The 18807-nt window shown below is 55.5% G+C and overlaps 1 protein-coding gene across 1 annotated transcript in view; it reads right to left on the bottom strand.

Annotated features, from left to right (window-relative positions):
- ADAMTS2 (ADAM metallopeptidase with thrombospondin type 1 motif 2) overlaps positions 1 to 17107 on the bottom strand; it is a 225596-nt gene extending 208489 nt beyond the window's left edge. The window contains exons 1-2 of the mRNA XM_028092585.2: positions 16839 to 17107; positions 15408 to 15802 (exon numbers count right to left, since the gene is read on the bottom strand). Coding sequence (XP_027948386.1) covers positions 15408 to 15802; positions 16839 to 16980 — 537 coding nt within the window. The 5' untranslated portion in view covers positions 16981 to 17107. The remainder of the gene's footprint in view (positions 1 to 15407; positions 15803 to 16838) is intronic.
- Between the last annotated feature and the right edge of the window lie 1700 nt (positions 17108 to 18807).

Here is an 18807-nt window from a genome sequence, read left to right as displayed (position 1 = left end):
AAATCTGCCCAAGCTCACAAAGGGTGAATGAACGCAGGGAGAAAGGGAGATGAATGAATGCACGGATTCTGGTGGCCTTGTTGGTGGGGCAGATGCCGGGCACCGCCTTCTCCCCGCCCCTCCAGGGCTGTCGTCCTCCACACAGCTTTGGCTACCCTCCACTCCATCCACTCCCAGACTCTGAGCAGAGCTTGGCCTCCTGCACCCCCGTGCACCCCTATGCCCAGGAGCCCTCGTGCAGGACACTGCCTGCACAACCTTCCATGGAAGCCCTGGCTCAGCGCACAGCTTCCCCAGTGAGGACACTTGCCCACAAGGGCCTGGGCACCCCAACAGGAAAAACGGCACTCAAAGGCCAGGCCGCCCTATCTGAGGTGGGGGCTACTCTGACAGCACAGGGGCTTGGCCTTAACCTTGTTTGCCGAAATGCACCAAGAGCTTGGCCTCCAAGGACAGAAGAAGGGACTCCCCTGCCTGCTGCAGTAATGAACCCTGCTGTGTGGGTTGGGGGTGGGGTGATGTGTCTGGAGTTCCAGCTGCACCAGCAGGAGCCCAGGCCGTGGGCTCTGTGTGACCTGGGGTAGGTCACTCCCCCTCCCTGAGCCCCGCCTTCCTCCCAGTACAGGGGGATGAGATCCCGTTTCCAGTGTCACAGGAGGTGAGGAGTGAATAGGAACGTGCAGGCACAGCCTGGGTCAGAGTGTGTGACCAGTGATGAAGAGCCCATCACCAAGGAAGGGTCACCCAGGAGTCCTGGTTGACCAAGTTGGGGGGCTCACTTTGGGAAAGAAGGGGAGGACAGAGAGGGGAGGGGAGAGGAAGGGAAGGGGGGAGGAAGAGAAGGGAGGAAGGGAGAAGGGAAGGAGGAGAAAAGAGGGCATGGCAGGGTGGGGAGAGAGGGAAGAGAGACAAGAGAAGGAAGGCATGCCCAGGAAAGAAAGGGATGGAAGGGCTTCTGGCCTCTGAGCCAGGACCCTGCTCTACTCCCTGGGGGCTGCTCAGGAAACAGGCCTTCCCTCTGTCAGCTGAGCTGAGCCCTGGCCTGGGACCTGTCCTCACTCCGCATGCAGGTCTCAGACCAGCCACTCCGGGCTAGGACATACCCAAATGCCCGGGAGGCCCAGACCTCGGCTCGAGGCTAGTGAGCTCACACCAGTGGCCCGCAGTCAGCCAGCGGAGCTGAGGAGCTGAGGGCGGAATGGAGGCGAGGGGGTTGGGAGCTTCACAGGGCCCAGGATCTGGCTGGGGGGCAATGAGGGGCATCAGGGCAGACAGCACCCCTGTCCCCACTCTGCCCACAGGGCCTGCAGGATCACTACCAAGTGAGTTCTACCCACCCACTGTGTGGACGGTCAGCCTCAGCCTTTCCTCTTGTCTGCCACGCTCTGTATTTCCAGGTGAGAGACCAGAGGGCAAAAAGGGTCAGGAGCTGACACCACAGCGGCAGCTTCCGTGGTCCCAGGCCACCTGGAGGCCTGGCTGTCCCTCTTGGACATCATCTCCTTCCACCCCAACCCTCCCAACGAGTTTGGATCCCAAACCTTCAAGGCCAACCAGCTTATTCCCCTTCACTCCCTCAAAGACACGAGCCCTCCCAGGCAGGTGGTGCGGCCACTGGGGAAACTGAGGGTCACAGGCCAGCCAAGTGGGGAGTCAGCCCCAAACCTGGTTCTGTCCGACCTCTGCCTCTAGGTCAGTGGGTGCCCACTGGCCGTGCATAAGACTCTCGTGTGTAGCTCTCGAAAAACACAGACCCCCAAGTCCTACCCACATTCGATAAGCCAGAGTTTCTCAGGCTGGGGCCTCGACACAAGCGTTGTTCAAAGCTGCCCAAATCCCATGCCCATCTGTGGCCAGACAGAGACAACACAATGGAAAACAATTTTATCCTTTACACAACGGGCCACAGATTTCCCCTACAGGGACCGACAGTCTTTGAGAAAAGACCCTCTAGAAGCATGTGGGAATAAAAGTACCAGTGAGACCCCCGGGTGGGAGAGGGGGCGTGTGGGCAGGAGCCAACCACTGCACAAGGTGGGGAGACTCAGGAAAAACTCAAGGTAGGGAGAGACACCGCTGAGAGGACAGTCCAGCGTGTCAAGGTGGCAATTCTCCCCCACGTGGGCTTTCTAAGAACTGGTTCCAGCTCTCCTGGAAGCCACCTGCTTGGCTGGGCAGTTCAGCCTCCTTCCTCAGCGGTGCTCCCCAGATGCTTCCTGTGGGGGCGGGGGGGCCTGATGGCTGTAAGCGGGGCTGCCTTACATTTCAGGGCCAACAAGCAGGCAACTCAGGGGACCCGTCAGCAGCCCCGAGTCCCAGGTCCTCGGGAAACGCAGCCCCTGGGAATTGTATAAGACCTCCGGCTATGGGGGGCGGGGGCTGGGGGGGGCGGTGGTATGGGAGGTGTTAGACACATTTTATCTAGATTTCAGCTCCTTTGCTGATAAAAATAGGACCTTAGAAAACTAGAATTCAGAAGATATTGCCTTCCCACGAAATCCATCTTAGTCCACGAGCAAGCACTATATTTTATTAAGCAGACAAATGCCAGGGGCGTTCCCATCAAAGCCAGGCGCAGACTCGGCTGCACAAAGCTGCTGCTGTTACTTAACATTACTCTGAAGGTTCTAGATGGTGCAGATTGGAAATGAGCCTCCGAAATTATCATCATTTACAGACAGTACAACTGTATACCTAGAAACCCCAGGGGAATCCACAAAGATATATTAGAATTAATGAGGTCAATCAAGCAGCTTGATTAAAGATAACTATATAAAAATCAATAGCCTTCCTGTATACCAACGATAGATGGAAATGATTCCATAAACAACAGCAAAAAGGAAAAAAAAATCCTTGAAATGACCCTGATTTAAAACAATGGGTGACCCCTATAAAATGTGTGTAATACTTTACTGAGCAACAGCAAAGCAGAATTAAATCAATTGAAAAATACACCGTGTTCCTGGTAAATACTGTAAATTATGTCAATTCCACCTTTAATTGGTTTCTAAGTTTCATTTACTGTCAATCAAATTCGCAAGGGATGTTTTTAACCTGACAAAACAATTCTAAAATTCAATTGAAAGAAATAAACAGAGGTGACCAGCCAAGAAAATTTTGCAAAAGAATAACAGCAAAAAGGGAAGTATCCAGCCAGATGTCTCAAAGTAGCACTGCCCAAGAGAAATGTAATGAGAACTTCACATGGAGCCACGTTGGAAGAAAAAAAAAAAAGGTGAAATTAGTTTCAGCAATATATCTTACTTTAACCAGTATACCCGAAATATTATCATTTCAACCTATACTCGATACTTTTAGATTATCAGTGAGATATTTTATATTCTTTTATTTTTTTGTACTAAGTCTTTGAATACTGAGTATTTTACGCTCGGGCACCTCTCACTTCGATCCAGCCACGTTTAAAGTAGTCGATAGCATCCCCTGGCTCATAGCTACCATGATGGACAGTATAACTATAAAGCAGCTAATTCTTTAGATATCACAGCTTTAAGGCTCTAGTGAGAAACAGTTTAGTACTGGTAGAAGAACAGAGTGACCGAAACAGAACTCATCTGTGATAGCGGTTAACCCAACATTTCGTTTGCAACTGATGGGAGATGGCAAAATCCATTAAGAACACAAATATATTCATATTCACAGCTCTTGAGCCACTTTTTCTCATACCTCCAGAAGCTCTGTCGCAAAACAGACTAGCCACTTAGACAAATCTTGCATGAAACAGAAATACACCTTATTTGCCACATGGTCCCAAATCCCTGCTTTCTAAGGAGAAATATCCAGGCTCGGAGATGAATCCTTGAATATGCTGCTCACAGAGCCAGCAGGGGCTGGTCCCTCTGATGTGAATGACCCAGTCTCTGTTGCTGCTCTACTTCTCAGCACAAGAATTACATGTCAGCTCTCAGACATGGCCTTGAAATCACTTGTAACATAGTAACAACAACAATTAAAAAAAAACCTGCATGTCCAGGACTCTAGACACACATTTTTCACATTTACCACCTCTAAAGTCAGGATGAAATCACTAGGTCTTATCACCACCCGCAGCTAAAAAACCACGCAGTGGCTGGCATTGCCTGGCACGCACCAACCCGGCCATGGCATGTCACTCATGTGCCATCCCTTACTTGAATTGCGTGTAGGGTCAGCACTTCCTGTGTTGAGAGGCTTGCCACCCAAAATGTCTTCAAGATGTCACACCATGATGGCAAAAAAATTATGGTGTGTGCACAAAGGCACAGAGACAACGGAGTGGGTAGCTTTGGCATCAGTGAGGAATGTCCCTGGAGGAAGGACTGTAACTCCACAGTTGACCAAAAAGAGGAAGACACCCAGAAGTGAAGAAGGCAGTCACACGCTAAGTAAGCCAAGCAAGTGAGAAGGGAGGAATGGCCCACTGTTTGGAGCAACTAGGGGCAGGGCGGCTGGTGCCTACGCCCCTTAGGACTGTAGTTCAGGTGCCATGGTGCGGTTTAATTGAGAGTGTCTGCTCTTACTTGGTGTGCCCTATAACTGATGGTACCTTAGATCTGATAAAATGCATAAATGGCCAACATCTCCCGAACCCTAGGCCTGGGCTAAGTACTTGTTGCTGTGCACCCATCCTTCCAATGCCCAGCAAGTATGGGCAGGTTCCTCCCCCGACTTTGCAAGCCAAGGAAAAGAGGTTTAGTGCATTTCAGTCCTTGTCCAGGCTGCCCAGCTATGCGGGGCAGAGACAACTGTGTGACACAGCAGCCTCCAGTCCACACCGAGTCCGTGCTCGTGTGAAACCTGCAGGGCAAGGTGGGGCAGTGCAGGGCCTGCCTAGCCCCTCCGCACTGCCTGGGCTTAGGTTCTGGATGCAGAGTTCCCTCTGCCTCCAAGCAGAAACTGTGCACCCCACTCCACAGGCCTAGAGTAGACGTTCAAGGTAATTGAAATTCATGGATGAGCCCGAGGAGTCAGCTCCAGGCTCTGTAACAACTTCTCCATATTAATGGCAGCACCGCAGACCCAGTGGACAGCTGACATTTAATATGAAACATAAGCAGCAGAACAAGAGGCTCCTACCTGGGCCCTCCCATTCCAGAGCGCCTGCCAGTGGGAGAGGAGGGGCCTGAGGTGGTGCCAAGATTTAGAGGGCTAGGGTCTTCCTCTCCCCTCCGTACCTCTCCCCCCGTTCAGTCCCCTCCCCTGCAGGAAGCCCCTGCCAAGAACACACACGACCACATATACACACTCACACTCCTCACTCAAATAGGCAGACATGTACCCCTACAGACATGCACATGCACACTCACACTGATGCACACACTCACACACATGCTCACTCCAATGCACAAACTCACAAGCACAGACACACATTCACATGCAGGTACATATTCATGTCACACTCATACAGATATGTATTCACATGCACACACAAGCACACCATTCCACATACACACACGTTCCCATGCAGAGGCGCACAAACATGCACATATGTTCCCCCAGGCTGCCCAAGCAGGGGAGGGCAATGAGGATAATGAAGGATGTGTCTGCCTGCTAGTACAGGACCCAGGGTCCCAAGAAGGGCCCCACATTCATTTGTCCCTATGGGTCTCAGAGACCAGAGTGGGGAGGCCCAGGCCACAGCTCAGGCCACCACACTGCAAAGCCAGCCTAGATGCTAGATGGGCACACCAGGTCACGGGAAGAGGGGAAGGGGGGTGTCCCTGTGGCTCAAGGCAGATGAGCTCCCCCATGGCTGTGGCACTCATGGTCCTCACAGCAGGCCTAGGTGAGGATCTGGCCTTCCCTGCCTCCTAGCTGACCCCTGGCATCACTCCACACTCACCAAGTGCTGGGGGCACAAGGGGACAGGCAGCCACGGCTGGCCATGGGGCAGAAAGAGCCTGAAGCCTGCCAACACGGGAATGGGCGGCACCATTACACTCCACAACCAGTGCCGGAAACGCACACGACCGCGCAGTGGAGTCAGGGTAGGTGGTGGCAAGGTGACAAGGCACGACTTGGGAAGAGCTGGCCTCCCTGGGCTCAGGCTCAGAGATCAGTGACTGACTGCGCTGGCCCTTCATGGGGGGCCGAGCTGGGCTCCACTCTGCCCTTCCCTAGAGGATTCCGTGCAAGGAGGCGACCCCACCCCGGGAGAGCCCACAGATCCCAGTAACTCACCGAGCCTCAGTTTCCTCATCTGCGGAAGGAGCACCACAATGGCTAGTTCACAGGACCACTGCAGGGACTGGGTCATGCGGCAGCAGAGGGAGCAGGTGTACACACTGATTCTCTGACCTCCTTTTCTTGAGGGGCAGCGAGGGCAACAGGGCCCTCAGTCGGCAGAGGAGGGCGGCAGGCGGTGAGCCGCGACTCCGCCTTCCAGGGTGGTCCAGGCTCCCCAAGCTCTCCCTCCATTATTCTAGGCCACCCCTGGAGCATGGGACTCAGGCCAGAGCCAATCAGCGCACGGCATTCCTGGGCCACAGTGATTGGCTATGGAAAAGTCCCGTGACCTAATCCCAGCCAATCAGAGTGAAGCTCAAGACCGTGGCAGGAACCTTCAAAAACTAGCTTCTGTTTCCCACCAGGGGTGTGAGGGGTGTGGGGACAGCCGCAACCAGTGGTCCCCCAGGGAACAGAGTCCCACAGGGGAGGAAAACTGGACGAGTGGGGTTCAAGGGGCACCACTCCACCCCTGAACTACCTACCGAATCCCATGAGTCCTCAGATGCCTTTTTTATGTGGTAAAATCCACCTAATGAAAAAATTACCATCTTAATCACTTTTAGTGTTGTTCAGTGCTATTAAATGCATTCCTAACGTTGTGCAACCATCACCAGAACTCTTGTTTTCTTGTAAAACTGAAACTGTAACCATTAACAATAACGCCCCATTCCCCTCTTCCCGCCCCCCCACCAGCCCCTGGCAACCACCTACTGGCTGTCTGTGATTTTAAGGACTCTAGGTGGAAGACAGATGAATCTGGGTTTCAGACCACTGATGCACCCACACCATTCTGAGGGCCCACCACAAGGGAAATGGTGTGGTGGGGCAGGGTCACAGGCTGCTACTCTGCCCCCTTGAGCACAAACCTCTGACAAGTCAGCCTCCATCATGGCAGCCACAGGTCAGTGCATGTCCCTACCCCGCCCAGGCAGGGAAGAGCCCCTAGAAAGCTCCTTCCCTCCACCAAATCACTTCCAGTGAGAAGTGGTAGGGAGGCCAGCCAGAAGGTTGTGGACGTCCTGGAAGGGGGCATGGGGTGGCGGTGATAAAGTCATGCTGGGTTTTAGCAAGTTTCCCAGCCCCTGCCGGCAGGGAGCCCTGGCCGCATCTAATGATCCTGCTGCCAGCCCGCCTCCCAACACTTCCACACCTGCCTCTGGAGGCCCCGTCAGGGGACCTCAGGGCCCACACGGGGAATTCACACTGGACTTTGTTTGCCCAAATGATATCAACACACTGAGAAACACAGTTTCTCTGAAGAAACGATGGGGGGTTCAGCAGCAAGGAGCCCACACTCCCGGGGGACAACAATCTCTCAAGGGAGGTGGGGCTTGGGCTCGCCGGGGTCCCCACCTCTCCCTCCTCCAACCCTGTCCCCTCACTTGTGTCTGCTCCCCATCTGGCCCCTAAGGCACCTGGAGTTGCCCTGGAAGGGTCCCAGAAACGGTTAACTCCAGCCCCCAGTTTCCACTTTGACAAAATGAGGCCAATGGTGGGAGGATTTGCCCAAGGTTGCAAGATGACTTGCCAGAGCCCAGCCCAATGTCTCCTCACCCCCACCCAACACTTCCCCATACAGGACCAGGGCAGGGGGGGCGGTCTTCCCTACTTGGTTTGATTTAGACCAAGGGTTTTAAACTCAAGTTTCATGAACCCCAAAGTAGGGGCAGGAAAACTATAAAACCCATGTTGTGCACAAGTACCTTCCTATGGGTAAGGAGGCAAAACTTTCAGCCATTCTCCAAGGGAGCCTTCCCCAGTGAGTGTGGGCATTCTGGGATTGGCAAGAGAGCAGATGAGAAGAGATGGGCCAGCCCTGGGCACTGGGGGACACAGGCTCTTGGGGGCAAGTCTTCAACTTTGTCCTGTATAGGCTTCTGGCCCCCACTTCCCAGAAACTCTCATTTCACAGCTCCCAGCTGAGCTCTGCTCAGCCAGACCTGGGCCCTGCAGACATAGGTGGGTACACATTACCCATGGTACAAGTTACCAAGAAGCACAGGGTGCAACCTGGCATGAGAATGCCTAGGATGGCTTCCTGGATGAAATGCCATTTAGCTGAGAACTACAGAGTGAGTCAGGTAAAGATGAAGGGATAAGAGTGGTCCAGGCAAGGGCACAGCCTATGCAAAGACTCTGAGCTGGGGGTATCCTGTGTTGGGGGAACTAAAAGCTCAGTGTGATGGGGCACAGGCATGAGGGGGACACAGCGACAGACGAAACTGGAGGCCACTGGGCGGGGTCATAGGTGGCCTTGAACACAAGGCCAGTGGGTTTGGATGGTTTTTTTTTTTTTTTGGATTTGGATTTTTTTTTTAAGGGCAATAAGAATCAATGAGAGATCTTAAGCAAAAGAGTGACATGATTTAATATATGGTTTATGAAAATCAGTGTGGCTGCTGGGTGGAGAAAGAGCTGCTAGAGAGACCAATTAGCAGCAGCTGAGGATCACAGATGCAAAAGACAGGGCTTGGGGTCATGCATGGTGGAGAGATGGGAACGGGGATAAAGTCCAGAGATATCTAGGATGGTGGCTGGCTAGATGTATGGATCATGGAGAGAGAGGAGAGGGGTAATCCTGGGATTCTCACCCAAGAAAGGGTGGAGTCTGGAGGAGAGTAGAGACTGTATTCCATTTCAGAAGCATGGGGTCACCTAGGGAGGGAGCCCTGGAGGGAGCTGCACAGGCAGGTTCTGGAGCCCAGGAAGAAACCTGGACGTGGGGACCTGGAGTCCAGGTGGAGTGTGGTGGCAACTGTGTTCATCTGCCCAGCACATTCACCTTCCTCTTGCCTTTATATAAAACACCCATCCATTCCAGAGTTTGGGGATTTGGCCCTCACTTTCAACCCCAAAGGTGAGCAAGAGACTCAGGCCAGGCCTCCATCACAACGATTGGTTTACAAAGGGGCCTATAATCTAAGCAGGGCCCATCAGAGCCCTCTCCAGGATGCCAGCAGGAACCATCCAGAAAGGAGTGCTCTCCATTTCTGATGGCTACCATGGGAGGCAAGTTAAGCCAGGAGTTGCCAGTGACCCCCCCACATGGGGAAGGCCATGTTGAGACAAACACAGAGAGTGGCAGAGCTGAAAGGCAGAGAACATGTGCTGAAACAAGCCCTGAACTCCTGGATCCAGCTATGCCTGAAACTCCTCAGGACCCCAAGGATAATTGGGTCCATGACATCCCTTGTTTATTTCATTCATTGTAAGCCAGTTTTCTGTCACTTAAACTGAATGAGTCTTAAACAACAAGAAAAGTAATAAGCCGTGGAGGAGGCTGAGACTACCCTGGGCAGCAGTGAAGATTACCAACAGCAGGGGCCAAGCAGGTACCTCTGCTCTTCTGACCTGAGGAGCTCCAAGACCCAGGGAACTTGGAATGTCCCACAGCCCCTCTTTGGTGTTCCTGAGATCCTCTCTCTGCCGTCCAGGCAGTGCCAAGGCAGGGTGGGAGGAAGGAAGACCCTACAAGAGATGGCTACAAGTCCTAGGCACCCTCACCCCCAGCCCCACAGCCCGAGCCTGCCGCACCTGCCTGCCGCACCTGCCTGCCGCACCTGCCTGCCGCACCTGCCTGCCCGACTCTAGCACCCGAGCCAGCTGGAGCTCAATGTGTGGCCTCGAAAGCAGGAGTCTTGTGAGGAGAAATGAAACTCCTCTCGGTCCCTTAGGCCAGCAAATGACTTCTCTCTGTAGACCTTAGTGATTCTTAATGTCTATAAAGACCGGACGGGGTGCCTGGGTCCGACTGTTAATTTAATTGAATTAAATTAAGCATCCAACTCTTAATTTCGGCTCAGGTCGTGATCTCAGCATCCTGGGATCAAGCCCCGTGTAGGCTCTGCACTCAGCGTGGAGTCTGCTTGGGATTCTCTCTCTCTCCCTCTCCCTCTGCCCCTCCCCAACCCCGCTCAAGCTCTCTCTCTAAAATAAATAAATAAATAAAATATTAAAAAAAAAAAAGACTGGATAGTGTAGGTGCCTCTCAGAGGAGCCCCAACCCACAGGGCAGAAGCCCTTGGGCCTCTCTGAACCTCAGCCACACGATGGGGGCTCTGCCTCAGAGAATCATGGGGGCTCACATTGAGCCCCCAGGGAAGGGTGGACACTGCCCTCCCCATCAGAGCTCAGGATGGGACCAGAGCTCAGAGGCCAGACACTTCCCACTGCCCAGCCCATGAAGACTTCCACCCACTGGCCCTATCGGGCCCTATAAGGCCAGAGAGGTCCCCAGAGCTGCCCTGAGGTGGGAGGCAGAGGGGAAGCTGGGTGCTTCAGCCCCACTGCCATCACCCAGCTGTGAAGACTCAGGCAACCTGCCAGGAGCTGCAGGCTGGAGCAGGTCAGCAGGGTGTCAGCAAGCCACTCAGCCAGCAGGTCTGCTCCCAGGTCCCATAAACAACAGACAACACCCCTGACTCAGAAGTTCTCCAGAAGTCAAAACAGGGAAGGTAAGAAATACTTTAAAGAAATGCATTTCTTCATTTTTATTCTTTTTGTTGGCATGCAAAAAACAAAAGCAAAAAACAATAAGATGTAGTGAGCATGATCTTGGAATCAGGCAGACATGCATTCAAATACCGACTGCAAAGCTTGAAGCAAGCTCTCAGCATTAGGAGCCTCAGTTCATTCATCTGTAGAATGGGGATAATATCAGGCATAGGCCATAGGATGTTGTGAGGATTGAACAAGGCAATGCAGGCATAAGGCACTCAGCAGGGAGCCTGGCACATAGTAAGGAGAGCCAACTATGACTTACTATCATTACTATTATACTGTTCTTACAACAGGCTCTCGTTGGGTTATAAAAAATAACCTTTTATTTATTTATTTGACAGCGAGAGAGAGAGAGAGAGAGAGAGAGAGCATGAGTGGGGGCAGACTCCCCACTGAGCAGGGAGCCCGATGCGTGGCTCAATTCCAGGACCCATGAGATCATGACCTGAGCCAAAGGCAGACGCTTAACCACCTGAGCCACCCAGGCGCCCCCTCACTGGGTTTTTAATGAGCATATTTAAATAATATGAAATTAGCACACCTATCACGTGGCCTGAAAGGTACTAGGAAACTGCAGTGTGACATGCAAGAATCTTTCGTTAAGCCTAATTTTCTCAGGCATCATGAAAAGACAAACCTTAACCTTTCCTTGTGAATATTATGAATAACTTCTGTCTAATGGCTGTAAAAAAAAAATTCTGGAAACTCTGCATTTACCAACCTCTCTGAGAATAAAGTGCACAGCATGTCTTATGAAGCATGTCTTCATGTGGCAATTCTTGAGTCTGCAGTTCTACCTGACTCCAGAAGAATCTACATCTTGGCAGGCTCAGAATCCCCATGTCATATTAACTGAGGGAACAGCACCTCTTCCACTCTCCGTTTCTGGGGCTCTGCAAATCCCATGTTCTGCTCCTCACAGAAGCACCAGCCCCAGGCTGGCCAGAGTGATAGCCAGGTCTCAGCTGGAATTATTCAGAAAAAGATGTCAGCCAGCCACTCCTGGGCCTCCCAGACTCACCACAGAAGGACTGCACCTGAGAACAAAGCCAACACATAGGAAGACTGAGGCAGGAGATGGCAAGTGTCCTGAGGACCTAGCGGGAGCACCTGGATTCAGCCATACCTGAAGACTTACCATTACAGGAGCTAATAACCTCCCAGTTTTTTGTTTAAAGTAATTTAAGCAGCCCATCACTTGTAACTGAAAGGATCCCGACAGATATAATGAAATAAGTTTCCCCTCGATTAGGAAACTGCTGTCCACGGAAAACAAAGCTACTACTACCTTCCTTTCTCTTTTTTTAAGAATTTGTTTATTTATTTTGAGAGAGAGAGAGAGCGTGTGCACGCATGAGCAGCTTGGGACCCTGCTCCATGGGTTTCTCTACACATCTTCCAGGAAGACATGTTCTGCCAAGAAAGGGTTCCACGGTCCCATCTGTGTGGGAAATGATGGATTACTCAGATTACCAGACATGTCTTTATTATGGAACTTCTGAGATCCCAATGGGCCCCCTGAATCTCCCAAGCTGAATGCAGGGTGCAGAGTCTCCCACACTGGTTGTCCACTGACACCCCATTTGCGAGGAGCAACTTGTGGTGAAATGTGTAGAACTCTTGCAGAAATGGGGCCGTTGAGCCTTGCTTCTCAAAAGGCAGCCTGAGGTCCAGGAGCATTGGCCTGGGACCTTATTGCAGAACTTGGGGCAACTGGGTGGCTCTGTCGGTTAAGCATCCAACTCTTGATTTTGGCTCAGGTCATGATCTTAGGGTCTTGAGATCAAGCCCCAAGTTGGGCTCCGCACTGGGTGTGGAGCCTGCTTAAGAGTCTCTCTCTTTCTCCCTCTGCCCCTCCCTGCCCCCACTCATGCTCTCTCGAAAGAAAGAAAGAAAGAAAGAAAGAAAGAAAGAAAGAAAGAAAGAAAGGAAGGAAGGAAGGAAGGAAGGAAGGAAGGAAGAAAGAAAGAACTTTAGGCCCCACCCCAGATGTGCTGAACCAGAACTTGCATTTTAACAAGACCCCTGGGGATTTGCGCACACACTACAGCCTGACATACCTGCTTCGGTGTATTTTGCTATCTATGAAGGAAGAGCGAACACTGCAGAGGCAGGGGGCCTGTGTGGCATGGTGGTTAAGGGCCTGGGTTGTTAGGAGAATGAGATGCATTTATCCACATAAGGCCTATTGGGAGGAGTGCACAGGTATTGCCCCGCTCAGTACCTTCTACCTGCCCCGACTTGGGAGCCCTGTGGCACAAGAGGCTGGAGAGAACCAGGCTAGATTCCTGCCAGCATGGGCTATGTGGTCTTGGGCAAGTCATTCAACCTCCTAGACCCTCATCCAGGCATCTGCAAACCAGGGATGAGGATCCTTCCCCTGCAGGATAGCTGTAGGGACCAAGACTTTGCATTACGTATAGAGCCCCAGGCCTATCGGTGATACACAGAGAAATTCAAAAGTTTAAGGAATTAATTAGTATAAAATGGGAAGAGACACACCAAAACAAAAGGAAGGAAGGAGGAAAAGGAAGGAAGGAAGGAAGGAAGGAAGGAAAGGAAGGAAAGGAAGGAAAGGAAGGAAAGGAAGGAAAGGAAGGAAGGAAGGAAGGAAGGAAGGAAGGAAGAAAGAAAGAAAGAAAGAAAGAAAGAAAGAAAGAAAGAAAGAAAGAAAGAAAGAAAGAAAGAAAGAAAGAAAGAAAGAGAAAGAAAGATAGATGGAAGGAAGGAGGGAAGAGTAAAGATCTAATATCGATGCCCCATTATCTCCAGGCCATTTTTCATCGACAGCATTCAAGGCCCCTCAGGCAAGCCCCAGCCTATCTTCCAATTCCCGTCTTCTTTCCAGCTGCCTTGCCCCTGGGCAGGACTGTGGCCGGTCCTTGTGACATCTCACCATGCCTGTCCTGACCAGGCTAACGCATACCTGGTACCTGAGCACATGTTCTTCCCTCTGCTAAGATTGCCAACCTGCGCCTTTGCCGGCTGCCAACTCATTCTCCAAATAGCCCCCAGGAGCCCGCGGTCAAAGCCCTGGCCAGAGTCGCCCCACAGCCCATCAGTGGCCCCGAGCCCCAGGTGGGCACGGGGCCAGCCACACCTCTGACCAGCACAGGGGAGAGAGGGCACTAGGAGGTTCTGGCTAAACAAACGAATCACCAAATGACAGAGACAAAGCCTCCCTGAAATGCTCTCCATCAGAAATTTCTCAGTCCACAGGAGCTGGCCCACCTACAGACTGCATCCGAGTCAGCTCCCCGAACCCCTGGAGTCCCCAGCACTGATTTCCTTTTATTTAGGAAATTCACCTGCAGCATCAAATGAGACACACTTATGAGGCCCTGGACGGCCTCAGAGACAACGCACATATAAAGGGCTGCACCATGATAACCCAACTCCTCCAAGGACATTTATAGTCGTTTGCAACACGCCTGGGTTCTAACTAAATCCAGCCAAAGGCAGTGATTTTCCGAAGCAACAAGTGACATTTCCTGTGTCTCCATAAAAAGAACACCAGCGGTTGTAGGGCTCTGGTGTAATTGCAGGCTCTGCAGGCAGCAGCAGGACGAGCCTGAGGACGGGGGGCTTGGAGGGCCAGCAGGGCTGGGAGAGCGGCCGCTCACTCGGCATAGCAGTGCCCTGAGCCACAATTAGAGCAGAACCCACAGTGGGCGGCTTCCGATGTCTGGCCAACCACGGCCAGCCTGACCACCGCACCCCCAATCCAAAATAGAAAACTGCAGTGGTTTCTGCCATGTGCCAGGCCCCGGGGCGGCTGGACAGAGCACCGCCAATGTCAGCCGCCTCCCCACGCATCGATCCAGGCTTCCTCTGAGGCCCCCTCATGCCAAACCGTGGGCCCCGTGGGCCCCGGAAACAGGAAAACGTCCCAGGACTCCAGTCACGCTGGGTGGCCCAAGCAATCCCAGGAGGGAACTCAGCCTCTCTCCTTGTTCTTCAGAGGCTGCCCGTGGGCACCAGAGCCTGCATTTCCAAATGCTCCCCTTGGCTCAAAATAGAGAGAGAAAACTGACTTTTCAAATTACCAGCTGGAGTTCAACAGGAAACCACAGCATACAAATCAGTGGTTCCCGGTCAGCCAGGGGGCAGAGGGATAACTGGGCATTTCAGCACCACTGCCTGCCTACTCCCTGGGCCGGCACCACCTGCACACACAGAAACAAGAAGACGGACTGCCAGCACACGTGCGCCCTCGCACACATGCACACACGCTAAGATGCACATGGACACACATTCAACAGATGCCCCGACACCCAAGGGAGCAGAGACCCACAGATACATACATGCACGAGACACACAACGGCATTCACATATTCGCCCGGGTAGCCAGATACGAGCACACGCCAACATTCCAAAATACGTGTACACATGCACACACTCGTGGAGATGGACACACAGCTGGTTACAATAGGAAGACCTGTGCCCGGCGGGTGTAAGGGAGACCACACTCAGGAGACTCTGACCCACTGCATAAATCACCTCTCTCGGACCAATCAAAGTAACTTGCCTTCGTGCCAACCCCTTCCTTCGGTGCCCGGTGCTCCCTACACACAGGGGTGCAGAGGAGATCCTCAGTGCAGGCCTTGGAGTCACGGGTAACCAGCGTCCAAATCCCAGGCAAGGGCAGTGGACAGAAAGGAGCGAGAGAAGTGAGTACTCACCAGCCCGTCGCAGTTGCTGAGCGCCACGGAGGAGGCTTCAGCCAGGCCCGCCACGTCTCCGACATAGAGGCAGGTCCCAAGCAGGGGCTCCACGCGGGTGGCGCCCGACTCGCCTTGCCATTCCACCGTGGCGCCGGGCGCCACGAGGCGGGCATTGGGTCGCAGCCGCAGGTGCAGGTCTCGGCCGAAGACCGTGACATTGTAGAAGAGGCGGCCGCCGGGGTCCTCCTCGTTGTCTCCAGGTAAGCCTGGGGTCTGGACAGGGGCGGCCCTGCGGGCCCGAACCCCCGCCTGGGCCGACGCCGCTGACACCACGTGGGACACCAAGCGGCCCTGGGCGTCAGTGCGCACCGGCACCGCCAGGATGCGCTCCGCTCCGTGCCCCAGGGGCGCGCCTGCAACGGGAAGAGACGTTAGACCCGCCAAGACCTCGGAGCCCCAGAGCCCCGCCGCCAAGCCCCGCAGCCCCCCAGGCCCCCCCACCTACCACCACCACTGGGAAGGGAAGGGCATTCTGCCAGGCAACCCCCAGAAACTAGCCTGCACCTCCCCGGCCTTGTTCCGACTGGGAAGGGGAGTTAAACGGGGCCACCACTCCGGAGGCCCCCCGCCCCCAAGCAGTCCCCCTCTGGGACCCTGCCAGCCAAGCGCTCTGCCCCCTGCCCCGTTCCGGGTTGGGGCTCCGCGAGCTCCTCACAGTTCCCATGGGGACGGCCCCATCAGAGCTCCCCCCCCCCCCGCCCCTTGAACCTACCGTCCTCGGCAGGGCGTGGGGCTGCTCTGAAACCATTGCCGGTTGGCCCCTTACCCGTGCGCCTCGCCTCTACCCCTCCGCGGCCCCTCGCCGCCCGGGCGCCCTCACGGCTCCCCTCCCGAGCGGCGAGGACTCGGCTCCCCCGGGCACGCGCGGCCTGTCCTCCGTGTCCAGCTCTCGGTTGGACCGATGCCGGGCCCCCTCCCCGCGCGCCCGAGGGCAAGGAGGGGTGCAGCAGGGTCCCTCGGATCCTCAGGGATTCCCTCCGGGGCGCCCCATCAGTCCTCAGGGCCCACGGCGGCGCGCTCAGCACCCGGCTCCTCCCGAGCGTCCCCGGACGCGAGCCCCGGCGCCGCCTCGCCCTGGCTCCCCAGGACCCGCTGGGGCTAGCGCTGCACTCTCTGCCGCGGGGCTTTCCCGGCCCTCCATCTCCTTGCTCCGCGTCCCGGGAGCCGTGAACGCTCCGAGGCTGCCCCCGGCCGGAGGCGCTCCGGTGCGCCGCGGGGCGCCCCCTGCGCGACCAACCCGGCCCCGAAGTTGGCCAACTTGGCCCCGGGCGGGGCGCGCGGAGTTTGCCCAAGTCGGGCTGGACGACGCCTGGGGAGGGGGCCGCGGAGCACGCGCGGCGGGGCCCGGCCGACGGGGGTCGCGGGGCGTGGGGGCCCGGCCCCACCTACCTGGGGGGTCGGCGGCGGCGGCGAGCCGGGCGTCCGCGGGCGGCGGCGGCAGCAGGAGCGGCGGCAGCAGCAGCAGCAGCAGCGGCGGCAGCAGCAGCGCGGGGCAGAGCAGGCGGCGAGCGGCTCCCGCCGGCGGATCCATGGCAGCAGGACCGCAGCCCGGGCCCCGCACTCGCTGCCGGCGCGAAAGTTCCCCGCGCGCCGCCCAGCCCACATCTGGGGGCAGCTGGAGCCGCCCGCAGCTGCAGCACCGCAGGGCGCGGGGCGGAGGAGGCGAGGCGCGGAGGGGAGGGCGGGGGAGCGCGGAGGGGAGGCGGGGAGAGGGAAGGAGCGAGCGAGCGAGGGAGGCGGGAGGGAGGAGAAGGCGAGCGAGGGAGAGGGCGGGGACGGCGGGCGCCTCAGCCTGCGGTGACCCGGCGCTTCTTGGCGCGGCCGCCGCCACCGCCGCCGCCTCCCGCTTCCCTCCTCGCGCCGCCGCCGCCGCCGCCGCCGCGGTTCCCGGCTCGCAGCGAAGCAGAGACACCCCGAGGCGGCGGCAGAGTAGCGCCGCGGGCCGGGCCGGGGGAGCCCCGCCGCTGGCCACCATCGGGCGCGCCCCGCGCCCTGGCGGCGCACAACCTCGGAGGAGCGGCGCCCGCCTGAGCATCCCCTCCCAGAGAGTCCGTGGGGCGCCTGGGTCCCACCCGTGAGCCTCGGGGCGCAAAGAGCTGCCTCGCGCTCTCTGGGCGCCCAGGGCAGGACAGGGCGCAGGAATGGGACCGGGTTGGGGAGGCCTGAGATGGAAACTCCAGACGCTTTTATAGGAGGGTACATGCACCGCAGGGACTATCCCAAATACCAACTTTTACCCTTACAGAGAGATGCAAGGTTCCTTCGTCCCCAACTGCTCTCTGCCTGAAGTTCCTGGCCCCCTCCAACCGCCTCCCCATCCCTCTATTGCAGCCTCTGAATACAGCCTCCTCCACCCAGACGTGGGCCCTCGCTCCCAGAGCTCAGTCAAGTTGCTGCCCTCACCTGCCCTGCATCCTGAGCCTCCTGGCCTTTGCATTCCCAGGCCTGCCTAAAGTAGCCTCTCTGCACTCCACCCACCTTTTCCAACTCAGCATCCAAGGCATCCCTCTCCAACCTGGAGCAAGTTTGCTGTCAAACCCCATCCACAGATGGAAGCCCTCCTCTCCAGCACAGCCTTTCCACTGCCTAGAGTCACGGTCCTCCCACGGCTGCTGTCCCCTGGCACAGTGACCTTCCCTCCCCAGGTCCCACCTGGAAACCCCCTCCTAGGCATGTGTCTGTCGGGAACATCTCTGCTGCGTGTTCTCAGACTTCTTTGGATGGTGGACGCCTGTCCTTTTGGATTTTCTCATTCGCTCTGCCTCAGGCCTGTGTGGCCAACGGCTTTGGGGTTGGCCTTGGTCAGGCAGGGTCTGATGACTCAGGCCCCTCCCTACCGGCCAGGACGGCCCAGTCTTATGGGGAAACACATGACTTGCACAATTCACTCTAGCTGTGATTTCGCATCCCCAGTTCCGTCATCTTCAGGACCTGGGTGTGAGGGCTTTCAGCTTGACGGTCATCTTCACCTGGAATGTTCCCTCTGTATCACCTGGGGGTGCCCGAGACAGGATCCAGCCCCCAGGCCTAGCGAACGCTTCTTGTTAACGCTAAAAATAGTGAAATTTCACATAAGAATTTAGAGTTCGGATTTTTCTTGAGAAATTGGAAAGTGTGGCCACACGGGGCCTGCATCTCTGCTTATCCACCATGAAATGGGGCACATGCCCTGCAGTTCTCTATAGGTCTTCCCTCCCCACCCCCAAGCAGGTGTCCATTTTCGTGACCTCCGATGACATACCGGGTTCCAGAGAAAGTGGATGGTGATCAGCATATGGGAAGAGAGATGACTTCAGAGCCAGGCATCCCAGAGGACTTCCTGTAAGAAGTGGCATGGGTTGAATCCTGAAGGGCGCAC

The sequence above is a fragment of the Eumetopias jubatus genome, unplaced genomic scaffold (genome assembly GCF_037043125.1).
Source record: "Eumetopias jubatus isolate StellerSeaLion01/CBP00866 unplaced genomic scaffold, mEumJub1_p1.0 scaffold_5, whole genome shotgun sequence".
Classification (NCBI taxonomy): domain Eukaryota; kingdom Metazoa; phylum Chordata; class Mammalia; order Carnivora; family Otariidae; genus Eumetopias; species Eumetopias jubatus.
This window is presented reverse-complemented; position numbering and strand designations above follow the sequence as displayed.